General features: G+C 48.0%; 2 protein-coding genes across 2 annotated transcripts in view; both read right to left on the reverse strand.

Moving 5' to 3' along the window:
* The window catches only part of ppil2 (peptidylprolyl isomerase (cyclophilin)-like 2), a 76,319-nt gene extending 63,575 nt beyond the window's left edge, over positions 1–12,744 (reverse strand). The window contains exons 1-6 of the mRNA XM_055923360.1: positions 12,597–12,744; positions 11,252–11,301; positions 11,055–11,100; positions 10,836–10,898; positions 10,448–10,499; positions 5,455–5,506 (exon numbers count right to left, since the gene is read on the reverse strand). Of these exons, the coding sequence (XP_055779335.1) occupies positions 5,455–5,506; positions 10,448–10,499; positions 10,836–10,898; positions 11,055–11,100; positions 11,252–11,301; positions 12,597–12,628 (295 nt within the window). The 5' untranslated portion in view covers positions 12,629–12,744. The remainder of the gene's footprint in view (positions 1–5,454; positions 5,507–10,447; positions 10,500–10,835; positions 10,899–11,054; positions 11,101–11,251; positions 11,302–12,596) is intronic.
* A 5,435-nt stretch (positions 12,745–18,179) lies between these two features.
* psat1 (phosphoserine aminotransferase 1) overlaps positions 18,180–24,954 on the reverse strand; it is a 28,354-nt gene continuing 21,579 nt past the window's right edge. The window contains exons 8-9 of the mRNA XM_055923361.1: positions 24,224–24,361; positions 18,180–19,331 (exon numbers count right to left, since the gene is read on the reverse strand). Of these exons, the coding sequence (XP_055779336.1) occupies positions 19,229–19,331; positions 24,224–24,361 (241 nt within the window). The 3' untranslated portion in view covers positions 18,180–19,228. The remainder of the gene's footprint in view (positions 19,332–24,223; positions 24,362–24,954) is intronic.

Consider the following 24,954-nt stretch of genomic DNA (forward strand, 5'->3'; position numbering starts at 1 on the left):
TCTGTCCTACCATGACGGTTCCGCAGTCAGTCAGCAGTCTGTCCTACCATGACGGTTCCGCAGTCAGTCAGCAGTCTGTCCTACCATGACGGTTCCGCAGTCAGTCAGCAGTCTGTCCTACCATGACGGTTCCGTAGTCAGTCTGTTCTACCATGACGGTTCCGTAGTCAGTCAGTCCTACCATGACGGTTCCGCAGTCAGTCAGCAGTCTGTCCTACCATGACGGTTCCGCAGTCAGTCAGCAGTCTGTCCTACCATGACGGTTCCGCAGTCAGTCAGCAGTCTGTCCTACCATGACGGTTCCGCAGTCAGTCAGCAGTCTGTCCTACCATGACGGTTCCGCAGTCAGTCAGCAGTCTGTCCTACCATGACGGTTCCGCAGTCAGTCAGCAGTCTGTCCTACCATGACGGTTCCGCAGTCAGTCAGCAGTCTGTCCTACCATGACGGTTCCGCAGTCAGTCAGCAGTCTGTCCTACCATGACGGTTCCGCAGTCAGTCAGCAGTCTGTCCTACCATGACGGTTCCGTAGTCAGTCTGTCCTACCATGACGGTTCCGTAGTCAGTCTGTTCTACCATGACGGTTCCGTAGTCAGTCAGTCCTACCATGACGGTTCCGCAGTCAGTCAGCAGTCTGTCCTACCATGACGGTTCCGCAGTCAGTCAGCAGTCTGTCCTACCATGACGGTTCCGTAGTCAGTCTGTCCTACCATGACGGTTCCGTAGTCAGTCTGTTCTACCATGACGGTTCCGTAGTCAGTCAGTCCTACCATGACGGTTCCGCAGTCAGTCAGCAGTCTGTCCTACCATGACGGTTCCGCAGTCAGTCAGCAGTCTGTCCTACCATGACGGTTCCGCAGTCAGTCAGCAGTCTGTCCTACCATGACGGTTCCGCAGCCAGTCAGCAGTCTGTCCTACCATGACGGTTCCGCAGCCAGTCAGCAGTCTGTCCTACCATGACCGTTCCGCAGCCAGTCAGTCCTACCATGACCGTTCCGCAGCCAGTCAGTCCTACCATGACCGTTCCGCAGTCAGTCAGTCCTACCATGACCGTTCCGCAGTCAGTCAGTCCTACCATGACCGTTCCGCAGTCAGTCAGTCCTACCATGACCGTTCCGCAGTCAGTCAGTCCTACCATGACCGTTCCGCAGTCAGTCAGTCCTACCATGACCGTTCCGCAGTCAGTCAGTCCTACCATGACCGTTCCGCAGTCAGTCAGTCCTACCATGACCGTTCCGCAGTCAGTCAGTCCTACCATGACCGTTCCGCAGTCAGTCAGTCCTACCATGACCGTTCCGCAGTCAGTCAGTCCTACCATGACCGTTCCGCAGTCAGTCAGTCCTACCATGACCGTTCCGCAGTCAGTCAGTCCTACCATGACCGTTCCGCAGTCAGTCAGTCCTACCATGACCGTTCCGCAGTCAGTCAGTCCTACCATGACCGTTCCGCAGTCAGTCAGTCCTACCATGACCGTTCCGCAGTCAGTCAGTCCTACCATGACCGTTCCGCAGTCAGTCAGTCCTACCATGACCGTTCCGCAGTCAGTCAGTCCTACCATGACCGTTCCGCAGTCAGTCAGTCCTACCATGACCGTTCCGCAGTCAGCCAGTCCTACCATGACCGTTCCGCAGTCAGCCAGTCCTACCATGACCGTTCCGCAGTCAGTCAGTCCTACCATGACCGTTCCGCAGTCAGTCAGTCCTACCATGACCGTTCCGCAGTCAGTCAGTCCTACCATGACCGTTCCGCAGTCAGTCAGTCCTACCATGACCGTTCCGCAGTCAGTCAGTCCTACCATGACCGTTCCGCAGTCAGTCAGTCCGACCATGACCGTTCCGCAGTCAGTCAGTCCGACCATGACCGTTCCGCAGTCAGTCAGTCCGACCATGACCGTTCCGCAGTCAGTCAGTCCGACCATGACCGTTCCGCAGTCAGTCAGTCCGACCATGACCGTTCCGCAGTCAGTCAGTCCGACCATGACCGTTCCGCAGTCAGTCAGTCCGACCATGACCGTTCCGCAGTCAGTCAGTCCGACCATGACCGTTCCGCAGTCAGTCAGTCCGACCATGACCGTTCCGCAGTCAGTCAGTCCGACCATGACCGTTCCGCAGTCAGTCAGTCCGACCATGACCGTTCCGCAGTCAGTCAGTCCGACCATGACCGTTCCGCAGTCAGTCAGTCCGACCATGACCGTTCCGCAGTCAGTCAGTCCGACCATGACCGTTCCGCAGTCAGTCAGTCCGACCATGACCGTTCCGCAGTCAGTCAGTCCGACCATGACCGTTCCGCAGTCAGTCAGTCCGACCATGACCGTTCCGCAGTCAGTCAGTCCGACCATGACCGTTCCGCAGTCAGTCAGTCCGACCATGACCGTTCCGCAGTCAGTCAGTCCGACCATGACCGTTCCGCAGTCAGTCAGTCCGACCATGACCGTTCCGCAGTCAGTCAGTCCGACCATGACCGTTCCGCAGTCAGTCAGTCCGACCATGACCGTTCCGCAGTCAGTCAGTCCGACCATGACCGTTCCGCAGTCAGTCAGTCCGACCATGACCGTTCCGCAGTCAGTCAGTCCGACCATGACCGTTCCGCAGTCAGTCAGTCCGACCATGACCGTTCCGCAGTCAGTCAGTCCGACCATGACCGTTCCGCAGTCAGTCAGTCCGACCATGACCGTTCCGCAGTCAGTCAGTCCGACCATGACCGTTCCGCAGTCAGTCAGTCCGACCATGACCGTTCCGCAGTCAGTCAGTCCGACCATGACCGTTCCGCAGTCAGTCAGTCCGACCATGACCGTTCCGCAGTCAGTCAGTCCGACCATGACCGTTCCGCAGTCAGTCAGTCCGACCATGACCGTTCCGCAGTCAGTCAGTCCGACCATGACCGTTCCGCAGTCAGTCAGTCCGACCATGACCGTTCCGCAGTCAGTCAGTCCGACCATGACCGTTCCGCAGTCAGTCAGTCCGACCATGACCGTTCCGCAGTCAGTCAGTCCGACCATGACCGTTCCGCAGTCAGTCAGTCCGACCATGACCGTTCCGCAGTCAGTCAGTCCGACCATGACCGTTCCGCAGTCAGTCAGTCCGACCATGACCGTTCCGCAGTCAGTCAGTCCGACCATGACCGTTCCGCAGTCAGTCAGTCCGACCATGACCGTTCCGCAGTCAGTCAGTCCGACCATGACCGTTCCGCAGTCAGTCAGTCCGACCATGACCGTTCCGCAGTCAGTCAGTCCGACCATGACCGTTCCGCAGTCAGTCAGTCCGACCATGACCGTTCCGCAGTCAGTCAGTCCGACCATGACCGTTCCGCAGTCAGTCAGTCCGACCATGACCGTTCCGCAGTCAGTCAGTCCGACCATGACCGTTCCGCAGTCAGTCAGTCCTACCATGACCGTTCCGCAGTCAGTCAGTCCTACCATGACCGTTCCGCAGTCAGTCAGTCCTACCATGACCGTTCCGCAGTCAGTCAGTCCTACCATGACCGTTCCGCAGTCAGTCAGTCCTACCATGACCGTTCCGCAGTCAGTCAGTCCTACCATGACCGTTCCGCAGTCAGTCAGTCCTACCATGACCGTTCCGCAGTCAGTCAGTCCTACCATGACCGTTCCGCAGTCAGTCAGTCCTACCATGACCGTTCCGCAGTCAGTCAGTCCTACCATGACCGTTCCGCAGTCAGTCAGTCCTACCATGACCGTTCCGCAGTCAGTCAGTCCTACCATGACCGTTCCGCAGTCAGTCAGTCCTACCATGACCGTTCCGCAGTCAGTCAGTCCTACCATGACCGTTCCGCAGTCAGTCAGTCCTACCATGACCGTTCCGCAGTCAGTCAGTCCTACCATGACCGTTCCGCAGTCAGTCAGTCCTACCATGACCGTTCCGCAGTCAGTCAGTCCTACCATGACCGTTCCGCAGTCAGTCAGTCCTACCATGACCGTTCCGCAGTCAGTCAGTCCTACCATGACCGTTCCGCAGTCAGTCAGTCCTACCATGACCGTTCCGCAGTCAGTCAGTCCTACCATGACCGTTCCGCAGTCAGTCAGTCCTACCATGACCGTTCCGCAGTCAGTCAGTCCTACCATGACCGTTCCGCAGTCAGTCAGTCCTACCATGACCGTTCCGCAGTCAGTCAGTCCTACCATGACCGTTCCGCAGTCAGTCAGTCCTACCATGACCGTTCCGCAGTCAGTCAGTCCTACCATGACCGTTCCGCAGTCAGTCAGTCCTACCATGACCGTTCCGCAGTCAGTCAGTCCTACCATGACCGTTCCGCAGTCAGTCAGTCCTACCATGACCGTTCCGCAGTCAGTCAGTCCTACCATGACCGTTCCGCAGTCAGTCAGTCCTACCATGACCGTTCCGCAGTCAGTCAGTCCTACCATGACCGTTCCGCAGTCAGTCAGTCCTACCATGACCGTTCCGCAGTCAGTCAGTCCTACCATGACCGTTCCGCAGTCAGTCAGTCCTACCATGACCGTTCCGCAGTCAGTCAGTCCTACCATGACCGTTCCGCAGTCAGTCAGTCCTACCATGACCGTTCCGCAGTCAGTCAGTCCTACCATGACCGTTCCGCAGTCAGTCAGTCCTACCATGACCGTTCCGCAGTCAGTCAGTCCTACCATGACCGTTCCGCAGTCAGTCAGTCCTACCATGACCGTTCCGCAGTCAGTCAGTCCTACCATGACCGTTCCGCAGTCAGTCAGTCCTACCATGACCGTTCCGCAGTCAGTCAGTCCTACCATGACCGTTCCGCAGTCAGTCAGTCCTACCATGACCGTTCCGCAGTCAGTCAGTCCTACCATGACCGTTCCGCAGTCAGTCAGTCCTACCATGACCGTTCCGCAGTCAGCCTGTCCTACCATGACGGTTCCGTAGTCAGCCTGTCCTACCATGACGGTTCCGTAGTCAGCCTGTCCTACCATGACGGTTCCGTAGTCAGCCAGTCCTACCATGACCGTTCCGTAGTCAGTCAGTCCTACCATGACCGTTCCGTAGTCAGTCAGTCCTACCATGACCGTTCCGTAGTCAGTCAGTCCTACCATGACCGTTCCGTAGTCAGTCAGTCCTACCATGACGGTTCCGTAGTCAGTCAGTCCTACCATGACGGTTCCGTAGTCAGCCTGTCCTACCATGACGGTTCCGTAGTCAGCCTGTCCTACCATGACCGTTCCGTAGTCAGTCAGTCCTACCATGACCGTTCTGTAGTCAGTCAGTCCTACCATGACCGTTCCGTAGTCAGTCAGTCCTACCATGACCGTTCCGTAGTCAGTCAGTCCTACCATGACGGTTCCGTAGTCAGTCAGTCCTACCATGACGGTTCCGTAGTCAGCCTGTCCTACCATGACGGTTCCGTAGTCAGCCTGTCCTACCATGACGGTTCCGTAGTCAGTCTGACTTCAGAGACTAAAGTTGGGAAAGGGAGGTCGTTCGGAACGCGTCAAAATTCACTGAAAAACCTACCATCATTGTTCTTGGCGAAGTTTAGCTTGATGAGGGACTTGGCTTCCAGTTTCTGGGGGAGAAGAGACGGAATGAGAATATGCCTGGTTGGGGTGGGGGGATTCGATAGATAGATAGCGAGTAGGAGTGGAGGGAGAGAGGAGGAGGTTGAGAGGATGGGCAGTCTAGTCTATTAAACGAGGCAGAGTAGAGCAATGCTTAGGATTCCTGTAGAGAATAAATGATACATCTAAATATAATGTACAGACTCAGTGTTGGTCAGACTACTGGTCTAGACTCCTGTAGAGAATAAATGATACATCTAAATATAGCAGAGGCCTATAAAAACGTACAGACTTGGTGCATTAGAGACCATACAAAATGAACACAGTACAGTAACAGATCTCCCCTCTCCTGCCCTAAAGCCATCCCCACATGCTGAGAGTGGTTTCAGGTCATTTCAGTAAGCCATGGCACATACCATCCCCACATGCTGATAGAGTGGTTTCAGGTCATTTCAGTAAGCCATGACATATACCATCTCCACATGCTGATAGAGTGGTTTCAGGTCATTTCAGTAAGCCATGACACATACCATCACCACATGCTGATAGAGTGGTTTCAGGTCATTTCAGTAAGCCATGACACATACCATCACCACATGCTGATAGAGTGGTTTCAGGTCATTTCAGTAAGCCATGACACAAACCACCTCAGATTGTTCTGAATGATTTCTATGGTTAAAAACAGTTATTCCTGAACCCTTATTTTGTTCAATTAAGCTAATTGATTGCACCTTAATTGGACATTGTAATTTATATTCATTAAATATAGTACATCTAGTGCTTATGTATCTGGTCTGTCCAAGCCTGGGAGTCTTGACTCAGCATTCAATCCCCATAAAGTAAAATACATCATTAATGTAATAATAATGATAATGGTAATTGTAATGTACTGGCTCCCAGGACCGGCTTGAAATACATCATTGTAATGTACTGGCTCCCAGGACCGGCTTGAAATACATCATTGTAATGTACTGGCTCCCAGGACCGGCTTGAATTACATCATTGTAATGTACTGGCTCCCAGGACCGGCTTGAAATACATCATTGTAATGTACTGGCTCCCAGGACCGGCTTGAAATACATCATTGTAATGTACTGGCTCCCAGGACCGGCTTGAAATACATCATTGTAATGTACTGGCTCCCAGGACCGGCTTGAAATACATCATTGTAATGTACTGGCTCCCAGGACCGGCTTGAAATACATCATTGTAATGTACTGGCTCCCAGGACCGGCTTGAATTTATGATTTATAAGGAGCCAATTGGTTTTCTACCCAAAGTTGAAGATGCAACGTTGTAATATATTTTTAAAACACACAAGAGACCAGCAAAACGGATAGTGTGGAGCTATACCAGGAACAGCGGCCCCTAGCGGTCAAATCCTGGTACTTCATGGTAAATAATGCAAGCGACTTCAATGACTACTTTCTCTCCGCAGATTTTTTATTTTTTTTGATAGATAGATAGGCGCAGGAGTGGCTTCGGGACAAGTTTCTGAATGTCTTTGAGTGGCCCAGCCAGAGGCCGGACTTGAACCCGAGCGATCATATATGGAGAGACCTGAAAATAGCTGTGCAGCGACGCTCCCCATCCAAAATGACAGAGATAGAGAGGATCAGCAGAGAAGAATGGGAGGAACTTCCCAAATACAGGTGTGCCAAGCTTGTAGCGTCATACCCAAGAAGACTCGAGGCTGTAATCGCTGCCAAAGGTGCTTCAACAAAGTACTGAGTAAAGGGTCTGAATACATACAGTTGAAGTCAGAAGTTTACATACACTTAGGTTAGAGTCATTAAAACTCATTTTTCAACCACTCCACAAATTTCTTGTTAACAAACTATAGTTTTGGCAAGTCGGTTAGGACATCTACTTTGTGCATGACACAAGTCATTTTTCCAACAATTGTTTACAGACAGATTATTTCACTTATAATTTACTGTATCACAATTCCAGTGGGTCAGAAGTTTACATACACTAAGTTGACTGTGCCTTTAAACAATTCCAGAAAATGATGTCATGGCTTTAGAAGCTTCTGATTGACTCACATGATGTCAATTAGCCTATCAGAGGTGTACCTGTGGATGTATTTCAAGGCCTACCTTCAAACTCTTTGCTTGACATCATGGGGAAAACCAAAAGAAATCAGCCAAGACCTCAGGAAAAAAAAATTGTAGACCTCCACAAGTCTGGTCCTTCCTTGGGAGCAATTTCCAAACGCCTGAAGGTACCACGTTCATCTGTACAAACAATAGTACGCAAGTATAAACACCATGGGACCATTGTCCCATTGTTTCCTCCAGCCGTCATACCGCTCAGGAAGGAGACGCATTCTGTCTCCTAGAGATGAACATACTTTGGTGCGAAAAGTGCAAATCAATCCCAGAACAACAGCAAAGGACCTTTGTGAAGATGCTGGAGGAAACAAGTACAAAAGTATCTATATCCACAGTAAAACGAGTCCTATATCGACAATACCTGAAAGGCCGCTCAGCAAGGAAGAAGCCACTGCTCCAAAACCGCCATAAAAAAAAGCCAGACTACGGTTTGCAACTGCACATGGGGACAAAGATCGTACTTTTTGGAGAAATGTCCTCTGGTCTGATGATACAAAAATAGAATTGTTTGGCCATAATGACCATCGTTATGTTTGGAGGAAAAAGGGGAGGCTTGCCAGCCGAAGAACACCATCCCAACCGTGAAGCACGGGGGTGGCAGCATCATGTTGTGGGGGTGCTTTGCTGCAGGAGGGACTGGTGCACTTCACAAAATAGATGGCATCATGAGGTAGGAAAATTATGTGGAAATATTGAAGCAACATCTTACGACATTTAAAGCTTGGTTGCAAATGGGTCTTCCAAATGGACAATGACCCCAAGCATACTTCCAAAGTTGTGGCAAAGTGGCTAAAGGACAACAAAGTCAAGGTATTGGAGTGGCCATCACAAAGCCCTGACCTCAATCCTATAGAAAATGTGTGGGCAGAACTGAAAAAGTGTATGCAAGCAAGGAGGCCTACAAACCTGACTCAGTTACACCAGCTCTGTCAGGGGGAATGGGTCAAAAATCACCCAAGTTATTGTGGGAAGCTTGTGGACGGCTACCCAAAACATTTAACCCAATGTAAGGGCAATGCTACCAATTACAAATTGAGTGTATGTAAACTCCTGACCAACTGGAAATGTGATGAAAGAAATAAAAGCTGAAATAAATCACTACTACTTTTCTGACATTTCACATTCTTAAAATAAAGTGGTGATCCTAACTGATTTAAGACAGGGAATTTTTACTAGGATTAAATGTCAGGAATTGTGAAAATATAGTTTAAATGTATTTGACTAAGGTGTATGTAAATATGCAGTGAAGTCAGAAATGTGATATTTCAGTGTATTTTTTATTATAAATTTGCAAACATTTCGAAAAAATTGTTTTTTCTTTGTCATTATGGGGTAGTGTGTAGATTGATGAGAGAAAACTACTATTTAATACATTTTAGTATATGGCTTTAACAAAATGTGTGAAAAGTCATAGGGTCTGAATACTTACCGAATGCCCTGTCTATCTTCACTAGAATACATTAGATAGTATGAAGAAGCAATACTACAAGCTGCAGCTCCGATACTACTTGTCAAACAAAGAACTGATACTGTATACTGGTCGTTTTTAAAATGTCATTTAACTGTTGTTGGGGTGGGATTGGGGTGTGGGAGGGGCCCATTTGATACAACTAACTCATTAGAAGGAAGACGTTTGGTCCAAATTGGATGTTGGGTATTATATTGAATATTATCCAAATACTGTAATTTTTTAAAAAATTGCCAATTTGGGTGCAATCAATTACCTTGATGTATCAGAGATCACATTCAAAATGTAAACAAAATAATGCTTCAGAAATTATAATCATATGTTACTAACTACAGGAATGATTTCAGAACAATCCCAGATGGAGGAAGCTGAAATCCTCTTGTGCTTTGAGGTGGAACGACCCCTGGGTTATTCCTTCACAAGTGGAGAGAGAGCAAGCGCCTCAGCAGGACTAGTCCAGACGTGTCTCGAACAGGGATAGACAACCGCAGGTACTGCAGGACTAGTCCAGACGTGTCTCGAACAGGGATAGACAATCGCAGGTACTGCAGGATTTGGTTCCAACGGGGCACCACACCTGACCAACCCGAGCTAATTGACCAGTTTCAATGATTGTCTTAATTCATTCAATACACCTGGTCTTCCAGGTCAGTTCAATCAACAACAACAAAAAATTGTGCCTGCAGCACTCCGGGACCGGGGTTATTTACACCCTGGTCTAGAAACATCTCTCTGCAGGCAGACTAATCAATCCCGACAGCAGGATCCAGCTGGACGGACACACATTAAGTGTCTCTCTCTCACCCACACACTGACACCATGTGCACACTGATACGCGCACGTCTCATCTATCAGTTGGTGCACGTGTATAAAAAAAAATAAAAAAAAATAATAATAATAAAAAATAAAAAAACCTGTCATGGCGTGGTCTGGACATGTGTTTTATCCACCATGTTGAAATTCAGTTACTTAAAATAGAGGAAAGAATGGTGGCTGGTGTGCTAGGGGGCTTACCTGTAAAGTCCACAGGGGAAGACATGCACTCAGCCAGAGAGGAAGAGGCCAAGCCAGAGAGTTTCACTCTAACCAAAATCTGTCTAAAATAAGTCCAATGCATTACTATGGGCTTATTTTGGACCGAAGCTTGTCGCCTGCCTTCCCGCCTTTGGGATAACGACTCCGATTGTTGGGACGGAGTCGTGAGCATCTCGTCATTATATACACAGATCTCTGACTCAGATGACCGTCTCAACATGCTGTGGAGGTTGACTCCCTCCAGTGGCTGGGAGAGGTACTGTCATGCTTAAAATAATCTATTTCTTAGACCTGCCCAGGAACAATCCTGTTGTGGTTGGTTGACTACTTACCTCTCCAGAGATGGGATTGGTGCCAAACTTCTTTATCCAAGGAACGATGCTCCTAAAGCACAGGACACAAAGGGGTTGGTCAACACTACAGACTGGTTTATACTTACTCTACGTATACAAAGCGCGAATACTGAGCTAAATTGCGATCATGCGTTCTTGCATCGAGATAACTTGAGGGGCTGTACACACCTGTGTGGTTTTGCTACGCAACGCCATTTTTGCGTAGCTACTTGTAGTTCTGTCATACGTAGGTTATAAACCAGGCATAAAAATGACAGTACTATTAGAGATTTCCGCTTCACTTTACCATCAGTAAAGAACCTTCCAGACTAAACCAGCCAGGGTGTGTATATATATATCATAGAACTACATATAGATCTCTACTCACAGCAGGTCGAAGACGATTCCCTCATGAGTGCACATGGGATATTCAAACGGCTGCAGAGACAAGCTGAAATGCAACAGGGGCAAGATTATGGAGTACACACAATTAAAATTTAGCATCACTGCAAAGACCTTACATTCAAATGTCAACATTAAGGTCGCTAAGGTATTTTTCCTCTTACAAACTGTACTTTTGCTCTGTGCTGGTGAAATAATGTCTTACCTGCAATGGTCAAATGGAAGACGTCGAAAATTTGACTTTGGAATTTCTTAGAGATTTAAAAATAAAAATAAAATTTTATAAAGCAGAATGCATCAACATTGTTAGTGAAGAACTGTTCCTAATCATCAACATGATTCAGTATGTTAAGTAATGAACAACTACTCCTCCTCTTAAGGGACAATGTCAAAGAATCCTACCTGATTTTTTCCCACCATAGAAATGGGTGTACTCAGCACATGTGATGTACCTGGAGACAAAACGAAGAGAAACAAACTGTGATATAGCCCTTGAACTTTAGAAGCAGGATAAAAAGATGTTACTATCAAACTCTATTGGAAAACGTGGGTTAGATGGCAACATTTTCAGAAAACAACATTTTAAGTAAATGATCCAGCATGGCTAGCATACACAGGCTAAAGTTACATAACGCTGACGAAGTTCTCCCTATCACAAATTAACACCTACCTAAAAGTTGAAGGCAGTCTGTCAACCGGACTTTAATAAGTAGTTTAGCAAAAGCTAGGTAGTTACTAGCTAGCACCAATTATTATATTGACATGTCCTCAACGATTGAAGGCAGGCGATATCGGGTGGGACCATTCTAGCCAATTAATCGCTATTTTAATCGGCATTTATAATTAGGGCCAAATTCTAGCTGTCTCGAATTGAAACCCGGGCCAGCGTCACACCTGGTGCCAGCTCGGCCAGAATTCGGTCTGGTGACGCCGTTACTATGCAACCAGCAGCTGACGGCACTGTGTTTAGCTAGCTAGCTCGTCTGGACTTGTTGCTGTTAGCTGTCCAGGTCGTATTGAAAACTACGTCATATCAAACCTGTAGTCTGGTTAGCTAGCTAGCTAACAGCCAATTATATATTTATTAACAGCCAATACATTGTCATGGTAGGAATTACGCTAGCGACGATGATAACCGTTTAGCTAGCTACCGCCACGTTAGCAAGCTAAGTACAAGGGGCTGGGTCTGTCTGGCACGACTAGGGTAACGTTTGATACAACACGGTGAGGGTGAACACAATTCTTCGACATCTTACTAGTTCGCGAAGCCAACTGTAGTCACATATTGGCTACCTAGCAACATGACATAATTTTTGGAGGCAGTGGAAACGCAATTCGAGCTAGCCCACCAAGGGCTAGCCCAAACCGGGTTGATTTCAAAGTATCAATGGAAACGGGGCTTGAGGGGGTAGATGTGCGTGTGATCAACAGGCACAACTAAGTCGTTTTTCTCAGTTGCCGGAATGCCACGTGCGTCCACCCACATCAGTACATTTATAACAGCCTAAACATTAACTACGACACTTATCTTCGATCAAATAACCCTCACGTAATTCAACACTCACATAGACCTCCATACAAAAAGGACACATGTCTCGCTTCGCATCTTCCTCTCTGCTAGCGCAGATATATAGCTAGCAGCTAATCTGTTTCTTTGCTCTCTGTTAGTGTAGTAACGTTAGTTGGCTGTCTACTTTATCAAGCTTTTTGACGTTACATACTTGAAAATATTATGCTCAGAACTTACATTTTATCCTTCTGATGTTGACGCTTCCCCATTTTGATTGCGGTGTTAATAAATTGCTATTAAACTTATTTCATAAACTAGGTCGCTAGCTAGCCAAAATATCAAAATAGACTTCGTCGTTTGACTAAACCGGAAGTTTTGAATTGTATGCGAGTTTGCGGAAGTACCATAGATATAGAAAGGGATTCTATCACAGTTAGAACAATGAGACAGATATTTTACCGGATGTATAAATATGAAGCATCCGCTTGGCGTTTCCACTCACTACCAAATATGCTAGTGAGAGGAAGCCCAATAGCCGGAGGTGGGATAAGGTTATTTTGTTTATTTTTTATATTACAAGCTGGCTTTTGGAAGAAATTCTTCGATTAAATCTCAAAACTGTTTTCTGTTTCCAAAACTACAATATGTTATGAACAGAGTGGAAATTTTGTTGACTTTTCCCTTTGCAAAAGTTTTTAAAAAATGGCTTTGTTAGGAGTGCAAAGGCGAATATAGGTGTTCGCTAAAGGGAATAATATGCAGATGCTTGCTAGAACGCGCCAATAGGATCTCACTAGCTCGTGTTTGGATCGACCCAGCTCCTTGCTTTTTCTGTCCACTATTACTAATTTGTTCCCATTGGAAATGACAGGCTGTGGTCTATCCTGGTTTAGTTATGAAAATCTTTGACAATATTGCCCAAAAGCAAAGGGAAAGAGATGTAGGATTCCATTGCCAAAATGTAGAAAGGAAAGAGTGTGAGAGAGTGAGAGTGAGTTGCTAATTTGCTAGATGAGGCTTATTTGATAGAATATAATTTTCGTAATGGCTAGGTTGATAAGAATGCACTGGTATAGAGCCCAACGGTGGAGGTGTCATAATACCCATAAAACCTAGCAGTCAAACAGGGAAACGGTTCCAATCGTTTTTCCACCATTAATTTTTCCCATAGAGGATTTTAAAAACACTTAAAATAAGGTCTGTGTTTCATGTATACATACCCTGGCATGACATTTTAATAACCAATGCTCCTTATAAGACACATCGCTGCACTCTATACTCCTCTGTAAACTGGTCATCTCTGTATACCCGTCACAAGATCCACTGGTTGTTTCTTATTTATAAAACCCTCTTAGGCCTCACTCCTCCCTATCTGAGATATCTACTGCAGCCCTCATCCTCCACATACAACACCTGTTCTGCCAGTCACATTCTGTTATTAAAGGTCCCCAAAGCACACACATCCCTGGATTGCTCGTCTTTTCAGTTCGCTGCAGCTAGCGACTGGAACGAGCTGCAACAAACACTCAAACATTTTCTTGGTACTATTTGAAAGGAAACATTTTGAAGTTTGTGGAAATGTGAAAGTAATGTAGATGAATATAACACATTAAATCTGGTAAAAGATAATACAAAGAAAAAAACAACCGTTCTTTTGTATTTGTTTGTACCATCATCTTTGAAATGCAAGAGAAAGGCCATAATGTATTATTCCAGCCCAGGTGCAATTTAGATATTGGCCACTAGATGGCAGCAGTGTATGCGCAAAGTTTTAGACTGATCCAATGAACCATTGTATTTCTGTTTAAAATGTTGTATCAAGACTGCCCAAATGTGCCTAATTTGTTTATTAGTAACTTTTCATGTTCAAAACTGTGCACTCTCCTCAAACAATAGCATGGTATTCTTTCACTGTAATTGCTACTGTAAATTGGACAGTGCAGTTAGATTAACAAAAATGTAAGCTTTCTGCCAATATCAGATATGTCTATGTCCTGGGAAATGTTCTTGTTACTTACAACCTCATGCTAATCACATTAGCCTACGTAAGCGTAACCATTCTGCAAGGGTCCCACCAATCCTGAATAAGTTTTAACTGACTTGCCTAGTTAAAAAGGTTAATGTGTCAAATTAAAACCAACACAAGACAGTTTACAGAATTGTCAATTTAAAGAAATGTATTCATTACTACATTTAACAAATGTAAAAAAATGTAACCCTTATTTTACCAGGTAAATTGACTGAGAACACATTCTCATTTACAGCAACGGCCTGAGGAATGGCCTTAGTCACAAAAGTTCTACTTAAATCCAAACTGGTTCTCTAGCAAATGAGTAAGAATGTCTCACCCAATGTCCAAGAAAGGCTTTTCCCCTTTATTCAGATTACAACCTCTCCCTTTATTCAGATTACAATCTCTCACTTTATTCAGATTACAACCTCTCCCTTTATTCAGATTATAACCTCTCCCTTTATTCAGATTACAACCTCTCCCTTTATTCAGATTACAACCTCTCCCTTTATTCAGATTACAATCTCTCACTTTATTCAGATTACAACCTCTCCCTTTATTCAGATTATAACCTTTCCCTTTATTCAGATTACAATCTCTCCCTTTATTCAGATTACAACCTCTCCCTTTATTCAGATTACAACCTCTCCCTTTATCAAATCAAATGTATTTATATAGCCCTTCGTACTTCACCTGATATCTCAAAGTGCTGTACAGAGACCCAGCCTAAAACCCAAAACAGCAAGCAATGCAGGTGTAGAAGCACGGTGGCACGGTGGCTCGGATTCGCGTTTATCGTCGAAGGAATGACCGTTACACCGAGGCCTGTACTCTGGAGCGGGATCGATTTGGAGGTGGAGGGTCCGTCATGGTCTGTGGCGGTGTGTCACAGCATCATCGGACTGAGCTTGTTGTCATCTCAATGCTGTGCATTCCCTTCCTGCAGGCTCATCCTGACATGATCCTCTAGCATGACAATGCCACCAGCCATACTGCTCATTCTGTGCGTGGTTTTCTGCAAGACAGGAATGTCAGTGTTCTGCCATGGCCATCGAAGAGCCCGGATCTCAATCCCATTGAGCACGTCTGGGACCTGTTGGATCGGAGGGTGAGGGCTTGGGCCATTCCACCCAGAAATGTCCGGGAACTTGCAGGTGCCTTGGTGGAAGAGTGAGGTAACATCTCACAGCAAGAACTGGCAAATCTGGTGCAGTCCATGAGGAGGAGATGCACTGCAGTACTTAATGCAGCTGGTGGCCACACCAGATACTGACTGTTACTTTTGATTTTGACCCCGCCTTTGTTCAGGGACACATTATTCCATTTCTGTTAGTCACATGTCTGTGGAACTTGTGCAGGTTATATGTCTCAGTTGTTGAATCTTGTTGTGTTGATACAAATATTTACACATGTTAAGTTTGCTGAAAATAAACATAAATAAACTGTCCTCAGATAATCGCATGGTTTGCTTTCGCCGTAAAGCCTTTTTGAAATCTGATACGGCGGCTGGATTAACAAGAAGTTAAGCTTTATTTTGATGTATTTGCACTTGTGATTTCATGAAAAGTTTAATATTTATAGTCATTTAATTTGAATTTGGCGCTCTTCAATTTCACCGGAAGGTGTCGAAATGGGAGGTGTCGAAACGCTAGCGTCCCACTAATCCGCAAGAAGTTAAGTAGGGTTACAATTGGCCCTCAATTTAGCTTGAGGGAGTGAGTGAACAACTTTGGTTGTGGGGTTGATATGACCCAAAATTCAATGCAAACTGTAGTCACATGTCAAACTCTGGTGACCACGAAGTGTCAAATTGAATCAACAATCAACATGTCTCATAGTGAGGAGCCTGTAAAATGTAGCTAGATTCATAAACATATTTTGGGGAATTCTGAAATGTATTGTTATAAATGACCAAACTATAAAACTAGCTAGCTAGCTATGGATAACTGTAGCTAGCTACCTGACAGGAGTGCTAGCTAGATATGTTAGCTTACTAGGTAAATTAATTCTGTAGCTAGCTACCTGACAGGACTGCTAGCTAGATACGTTAGCTTACTAGGTACATTACTACCTTTAGGTTGGTTGTTTTTAAGCTCAACTTCCAGATTTCCACCAAGGACGTTGCCTCTCCGATCATCACTCTCCCTCGCTTGGGCAAGGGACATTTAATGTACACTCGGATGTGACGATGTAAAATGTCATTCAAGGACTGAGTGTTTAGGGCCGAGGGTTGTCTACTTTGAGGTTGGAACGCAGCCCCTCTCTCCTCAGCAGCAGGCGCACGTGAAGGGAACAGCCGGAACCAGTTTACGCTGGACAGAAGCTATACTTTTTATTGAGTTGTAATTGGCTGAAACAAATAACAAGCTTGTGCAGTTTCTCATCACCTCACACATATTAAATTAACAGAGGACGGGTCCATTCGGGTCCAGTTGGTAAACACAATTATATCAGATCTGAGACAAAAGACAGAATTTAAGACCCGGACCCGCTCGGGTCACGGGTCGGATCTCGGTTCTTTTGGACACGTGAAGACTTAGGACAGAGTTGTGTAAATATACTGTATTAGGTTAGTCCTCTGAACAGAGTTGACTTCATGTGACCCCTACCACCACATTAACGTAGCTCCACCTAGTGGCCTCTTCAGTAACGTGGATTCATCCCTGTGTCAGTCGCGCCACCTAGTGGCCTCTTCAGTAACGTGGATTCATCCCTGTGTCAGTGGCTCCACCTAGTGGCCTGTTCAGTAACATGGATTCATCCCCGTGTCAGTGGCGCCACCTAGTGGCCTGTTCAGTAACGTGGATTCATCCCTGTGTCAGTGGCGCCACCTAGTGGCCTGTTCAGTAACATAGATTCATCCCTGTGTCAGTGGCGCCACCTAGTGGCCTGTTCAGTAACGTGGATTCATCCCTTTGTCAGTGGCTCCACCTAGTGGCCTCTTCAGTAACGTGGATTCATCCCTGTGTCAGTGGCGCCACCTAGTGGCCTGTTCAGTAACATAGATTCATCCCTGTGTCAGTGGCTCCACCTAGTGGCCTCTTCAGTAACGTGGATTCATCCCTGTGTCAGTGGCTCCACCTAGTGGCCTGTTCAGTAACATAGATTCATCCCTGTGTCAGTGGCTCCACCTAGTGGCCTCTTCAGTAACGTGGATTCATCCCTGTGTCAGTGGCTCCACCTAGTGGCCTCTTCAGTAACGTGGATTCATCCCTGTGTCAGTGGCGCCACCTAGTGGCCTGTTCAGTAACGTGGATTCATCCCTGTGTCAGTGGCTCCACCTAGTGGCCTGTTCAGTAACGTGGATTCATCCCTGTGTCAGTGGCGCCACCTAGTGGCCTGTTCAGTAACATGGATTCATCCCCGTGTCAGTGGCGCCACCTAGTGGCCTCTTCAGTAACGTGGATTCATCCCTGTGTCAGTGGCGCCACCTAGTGGCCTGTTCAGTAACGTGGATTCATCTCTGTGTCAGTGGCTCCACCTAGTGGCTTCTTCAGTAACTTGGATTCATTCGTGTCAGTGGCGCCACCTTGTGGCCTGTTCAGTAACATGGATTCCTCCCTGTGTCAGTGGCTCCACCTAGTGGCCTCTTCAGTAACTTGGATTCATTCGTGTGTCAGTGGCGCCACCTAGTGGCCTGTTCAGTAACGTGGATTCATCCCTTTGTCAGTGGCTCCACCTAGTGGCCTGTTCAGTAACATGGATTCATCCCTTTGTCAGTGGCTCCACCTAGTGGCCTCTTCAGTAACGTGGATTCATCCCTGTGTTAGTATCTCATATAGAACAACATAAAAGACAGGAATAACATGCAAGTTAAAGAGTTTGTTTTTAATGGAATGTCAATAACACTTTAGACAGAAACAGATTCAACATTTATCTGTGTAAATAAATGCACTGATCGTCAGTAAATCCACGAACTTGATACAGCTAGAGTTAACAAGCGACAAGAGAGACAATATCAAAGTGGTTAAGGCATTTGTAACACTGCCTTTCCAACACTCTGGTAAAAAGTGCACCTCGCCACAGCTATATCCTCTATGGTGTCTGACCCAAACGGCACCCTGAACCCATGGATTCTACTACTAGTAACACCACAGAGTTAAAAAGTCTGGAGAGATTGGTCTGGGGTCAGTGAGCTGGTCTGGGGTCAGTGAGCTGGTCTGGGGTCAGTGAGCTGGTCTGGGGTCAGTGAGCTGGTCTGGGGTCAGTGAGCTGGTCTGGTCTGGGGTCAGTGAGCTGGTCTGGTCTGGGGTCAGTGAGCTGGTCTGGGATCAGTGAGCTGGTCTGGTCTGGGGTCAGTGAGCTGGTCTGGGGTCAGTGAGCTGGTCTGGTCTGGGGTCAGTGAGTTGAGCTGGTCTGGGGTCAGTGAGTTGAGCTGGTCTGGGGTCAGCTAGTGGTCTGGGGTCAGTCTGGGGTCATGTTCAGGAAAGTTCAACATTACAAAACAGTCAGATAGAAATACATCATATACACTGCAGCTCTTTAATTACTTACCATTATCTCTTATTCTTATCCATATATTTTAAAACCGCATTGTTGGTTAAGGTCTACGTAACTAATATAATTTGATTTGATTGGCTGTCAGGTACAATATGATTGGCTGTCAGGTACAATATGATTGGCTGTCAGGTACAATATGATTGGCTGTCAGGTACAATATGATTGGCTGTCAGGTACAATATGATTGGCTGTCAGGTACAATATGATTGGCTGTCAGGTACAATATGATTGGCTGTCAGCTCTATTCAGTGCATCTCCATCTGTTACGTTGTGAATGTTTCACCTTACTGAACCCTGGTCCCACAGATCCAGCAGCATAGCCTGCTCTGATTGGTCCAGCATGCTGTATGGCCTTCTCCTATTGGTGCTCCTTAAGGAACTCCTTCATGTAATTGGCCAGAACCTGAGCATCTTCCACTGTCACAGCGTTGTAGAGAGACGCACGTATTCCTCCCACTGACCTGTAGGGAGGAACAAACACCATGAGCAAAGAGACAGATCGATACAGAGACGTATTACACTCACAGACAGACAGATACAGACAGACGTATTCCTCTCACAGACAGACAGACAGATACAGACAGACGTATTCCTCTCACAGACAGACAGACAGATACAAACAGACGTATTCCTCTCACAGACAGACAGACAGACAGACAGATACAGACAGACGTATTCCTCTCACAGACAGACAGACAGACGTATTCCTCTCACAGACAGACAGACAGACAGACATATTCCTCTCAGACAGACAGACAGACAGACAGACATATTCCTCTCAGACAGACAGACAGACAGACAGACAGACAGACAGACAGACAGACAGATTCCTCTCACAGACAGACAGACAGATTCCTCTCACAGACAGACAGATTCCTCTCACAGACAGACAGACAGACAGACGTATTCCTCTCACAGACAGACAGACAGACAGAGAGACAAACAGACCTGTTCAGGGTCTAAAAGGGGGAGGTCCCCATTCTTTAAAGAGACGCCGCCGTAATGAGATCAGTGATGCAGCCAAAGCGAGTGAAAACAGGCCCTTTACAAGATGACATCATGTCAAGAGCGTTGGATTATTACTACAGAGAGTCCAGACAATCTACTTTAGGAAACTTTGTGAAAGGACATTTAGAGAAAAATCAGAGAAGTCCCCTTTAAAAGGACCCGCCAATCAAAGCCAACAGCAGCTTCCCGGGTGGCGCAGTGGTCTAAGGCACTGCATTGCAGTGTCGAGGCGTCACTACAGACCCTGGTTCAGCGGTCAGAGGAGTCACTACAGACCCTGGTTCAGCGGTCTAAGGCACTGCATCTCAGTGAGGAGTCACTACAGACACCCTGGTTCAGCGGTCTAAGGCACTGCATCTCAGTGAGGAGTCACTACAGACCCTGGTTCAGCGGTCTAAGGCACTGCATCTCAGTGAGGAGTCACTACAGACCCTGGTTCAGCGGTCTAAGACACTGCATCTCAGTGCTAGAGGGGTCACTACAGACCCTGGTTCAGCGGTCTAAGGCACTGCATCTCAGTGAGGAGTCACTACAGACACCCTGGTTCAGCGGTCTAAGGCACTGCATCTCAGTGCTAGAGGTGTCACTACAGACCCTGGTTCAGCGGTCTAAGACACTGCATCTCAGTGAGGAGTCACTACAGACCCTGGTTCAGCGGTCTAAGGCACTGCATCTCAGTGAGGAGTCACTACAGACCCTGGTTCAGCGGTCTAAGACACTGCATCTCAGTGCTAGAGGAGTCACTACAGACCCTGGTTCAGCGGTCTAAGACACTGCATCTCAGTGCTAGAGGAGTCACTACAGACCCTGGTTCAGCGGTCTAAGGCACTGCATCTCAGTGCTAGAGGGGTCACTACAGACCCTCGTTCAGCGGTCTAAGGCATTTCATCTCAGTGAGGCGTCACTACAGACCCTGGTTCAGTGGTCTAAGACACTGCATCTCAGTGCTAGAGGCGTCACTACAGACCCTGGTTCAGCGGTCTAAGGCACTGCATCTCAGTGCTAGAGGAGTCACTACAGACCCTGGTTCAGCGGTCTAAGGCACTGCATCTCAGTGCTAGAGGGGTCACTACAGACCCTCGTTCAGCGGTCTAAGGCATTTCATCTCAGTGAGGCGTCACTACAGACCCTGGTTCAGTGGTCTAAGACACTGCATCTCAGTGCTAGAGGCGTCACTACAGACCCTGGTTCAGCGGTCTAAGGCACTGCATCTCAGTGCTAGAGGCGTCACTACAGACCCTGGTTCAGTGGTCTAAGGCACTGCATCTCAGTGCTAGAGTCACTACAGACACCCTGGTTCAGCGGTCTAAGGCATTTCATCTCAGTGAGGAGTCACTACAGACACCCTGGTTCAGCGGTCTAAGGCACTGCATCTCAGTGAGGAGTCACTACAGACACCCTGGTTCAGCGGTCTAAGGCACTGCATCTCAGTGAGGAGTCACTACAGACACCCTGGTTCAGCGGTCTAAGGCACTGCATCTCAGTGCTGGAGGAGTCACTACAGACCCTGGTTCAGCGGTCTAAGGCACTGCATCTCAGTGCTAGAGGTGTCACTACAGACCCTGGTTCAGCAGTCTAAGACACTGCATCTCAGTGAGGAGTCACTACAGACCCTGGTTCAGCGGTCTAAGACACTGCATCTCAGTGAGGAGTCACTACAGACACCCTGGTTCAGCGGTCTAAGACACTGCATCTCAGTGAGGAGTCACTACAGACCCTGGTTCAGCGGTCTAAGACACTGCATCTCAGTGCTGGAGGAGTCACTACAGACCCTGGTTCAGCGGTCTAAGGCACTGCATCTCAGTGCTAGAGGTGTCACTACAGACCCTGGTTCAGTGGTCTAAGGCACTGCATCTCAGTGCTAGAGGAGTCACTACAGACCCTGGTTCAGCGGTCTAAGGCACTGCATCTCAGTGCTAGAGGAGTCACTACAGACCCTGGTTCAGCGGTCTAAGGCACTGCATCTCAGTGCTAGAGGCGTCACTACAGACCCTGGTTCAGCGGTCTAAGACACTGCATCTCAGTGAGGAGTCACTACAGACCCTGGTTCAGCGGTCTAAGACACTGCATCTCAGTGCTAGAGGAGTCACTACAGACCCTGGTTCAGCGGTCTAAGACACTGCATCTCAGTGCTAGAGGCGTCACTACAGACCCTGGTTCAGCGGTCTAAGACACTGCATCTCAGTGAGGAGTCACTACAGACCCTGGTTCAGCGGTCTAAGACACTGCATCTCAGTGCTAGAGGAGTCACTACAGACCCTGGTTCAGCGGTCTAAGACACTGCATCTCAGTGTTATGGGAGTCACTACAGACCCTGGTTCAGCGGTCTAAGACACTGCATCTCAGTGTTATAGGAGTCACTACAGACCCTGGTTCAGCGGTCTAAGGCACTGCATCTCAGTGCTGGAGGAGTCACTACAGACCCTGGTTCAGAGGGGCGTCACTACAGACACCCTGGTTCAGCGGTCTAAGACACTGCATCTCAGTGTTATGGGAGTCACTACAGACCCTGGTTCAGCGGTCTAAGGCACTGCATCTCAGTGCTAGAGGCGTCACTACAGACCCTGGTTCAGCGGTCTAAGGCACTGCATCTCAGTGCTAGAGGCGTCACTACAGACACCCTGGTTCAGCGGTCTAAGGCACTGCATCTCAGTGCTAGAGGAGTCACTACAGACCCTGGTTCAGAGGGGCGTCACTACAGACCCTGGTTCAGCGGTCTAAGGCACTGCATCTCAGTGCTAGAGGAGTCACTACAGACCCTGGTTCAGCGGTCTAAGGCACTGCATCTCAGTGCTAGAGGAGTCACTACAGACCCTGGTTCAGCGGTCTAAGACACTGCATCTCAGTGCTAGAGGAGTCACTACAGACCCTGGTTCAGCGGTCTAAGGCACTGCATCTCAGTGCTAGAGGAGTCACTACAGACCCTGGTTCAGCGGTCTAAGGCACTGCATCTCAGTGCTAGAGGCGTCACTACAGACCCTGGTTCAGTGGTCTAAGACACTGCATCTCAGTGTTGAGGCGTCACTACAGACCCTGGTTCAGAGGGGCGTCACTACAGACCCTGGTTCAGAGGGGCGTCACTACAGACCCTGGTTCAGAGGGGCGTCACTACAGACCCTGGTTCAGAGGTCTAAGGCACTGCATCTCAGTGCTAGAGGCGTCACTACAGACCCTGGTTCAGTGGTCTAAGACACTGCATCTCAGTGAGGAGTCACTACAGACCCTGGTTCAGTGGTCTAAGACACTGCATCTCAGTGAGGAGTCACTACAGACCCTGGTTCAGCGGTCTAAGACACTGCATCTCAGTGAGGAGTCACTACAGACCCTGGTTCAGCGGTCTAAGGCACTGCATCTCAGTGCTAGAGGCGTCACTACAGACCCTGGTTCAGAGGTCTAAGACACTGCATCTCAGTGCTAGAGGAGTCACTACAGACCCTGGTTCAGTGGTCTAAGACACTGCATCTCAGTGTTGAGGCGTCACTACAGACCCTGGTTCAGCGGTCTAAGGCATTTCATCTCAGTGAGGCGTCACTACAGACCCTGGTTCAGCGGTCTAAGGCACTGCATCTCAGTGCTAGAGGAGTCACTACAGACCCTGGTTCAGTGGTCTAAGACACTGCATCTCAGTGCTAGAGGCGTCACTACAGACCCTGGTTCAGTGGTCTAAGACACTGCATCTCAGTGCTAGAGGCGTCACTACAGACCCTGGTTCAGAGGTCTAAGGCACTGCATCTCAGTGCTAGAGGCGTCACTACAGACCCTGGTTCAGTGGTCTAAGACACTGCATCTCAGTGCTAGAGGAGTCACTACAGACCCTGGTTCAGTGGTCTAAGGCACTGCATCGCAGTGTTGAGGCGTCACTACAGACCCGGGTTCGATCTCAGGCTGTCACAACCAGCCGTGACCGGGAGCTCCATAGGGCGACACATGACTGTTGTTGGAGCGTGACCCTGGCTAGCCGTCATTTCTTTATGTTGCCGTCTGGTTTGCTTCATATAAGGAATTTGAAATGGTTTACACTTTTACTTTTGAGTATATGTTAGCGATTACATTTACTTTTGATACTTAATTCTATTTAAAACCAAATACTTTTAGACTTTTACTCAAGTAATATTTTACCGGGTGACTTTCACTTTTACTTGAGTCCTTGTCTATTAAGGCATGTTTACTTTTACTCAACTATGACAATTGGGTATTTTTTTCCACCGCTGGTGACATGGTTATTCAATTACACAAACACACCTTGAGCAGAGACACAGACGGAAGACCCCTCTTACCCACCAGTCACACATATACACTGTGTGTGTGTGTGTGTGTGTGTGTGTGTGTGTGTGTGTGTGTGTACCTGTGTCCCTTCAGTGAGATCATCCCCAGTTTGGAGGCTCCGTCCAGGAACTCCTTCTCCAGAGTTTCGTCACCCTGTTTCTTCCCCACGCGGAACGGAACGTTCATACGACTACGACACGCCACGTCCACCGGACACCTGACCACGTAACACACACCAGTTACCATGGAGACAGGCATGCTCACAACATGTTACACAGGTATACATTTTACAAACTCCATCTTGTAAACCGAACACCTTGTAACACTTCCCAATACACGGCAGTTACCATGGAAACAGGATTGAGCCTATTCCTACTGAATGTTATTTTCTGTTCAGAATCTATCCCTCCCTTCCTCCCTCCCCCCTCTCTCTCTCTCTCCCTTCCTTCCTCCCTCCCCCTCTCTCCCTTCCTTCCGCCCTCCCTCTCTCTCCCTCCCCCCTCTCTCTCTCTCTCCCTCCCTCTCCCTCCCTTCCTCCCCCTCCCTTCCTCCCTCCCCCTCCCTCCCCCCTCTCTCTCTCTCTCCCTTCCTTCCTCCCTCCCTCCCTCTCCCTCCCTTCCTCCCCCTCCCTCTCTCTCTCTCTCCCTCCCTTCCTCCCCCTCCCTTCCTCCCTCCCCCTCCCTTCCGCCCTCTCTCTCTCTCTCTCCCTTCCTTCCTCCCTCCCCCTCCCTTCCCCCCTCTCCCTCCCTTCCTCCCTCCCCTCCCTCTCTCCCTCTCCCTCCCTCCCTCCCTCTCTCCCTCTCCCTCCCT

This window comes from Salvelinus fontinalis, chromosome 5 (assembly GCF_029448725.1).
Source record: "Salvelinus fontinalis isolate EN_2023a chromosome 5, ASM2944872v1, whole genome shotgun sequence".
Classification (NCBI taxonomy): domain Eukaryota; kingdom Metazoa; phylum Chordata; class Actinopteri; order Salmoniformes; family Salmonidae; genus Salvelinus; species Salvelinus fontinalis.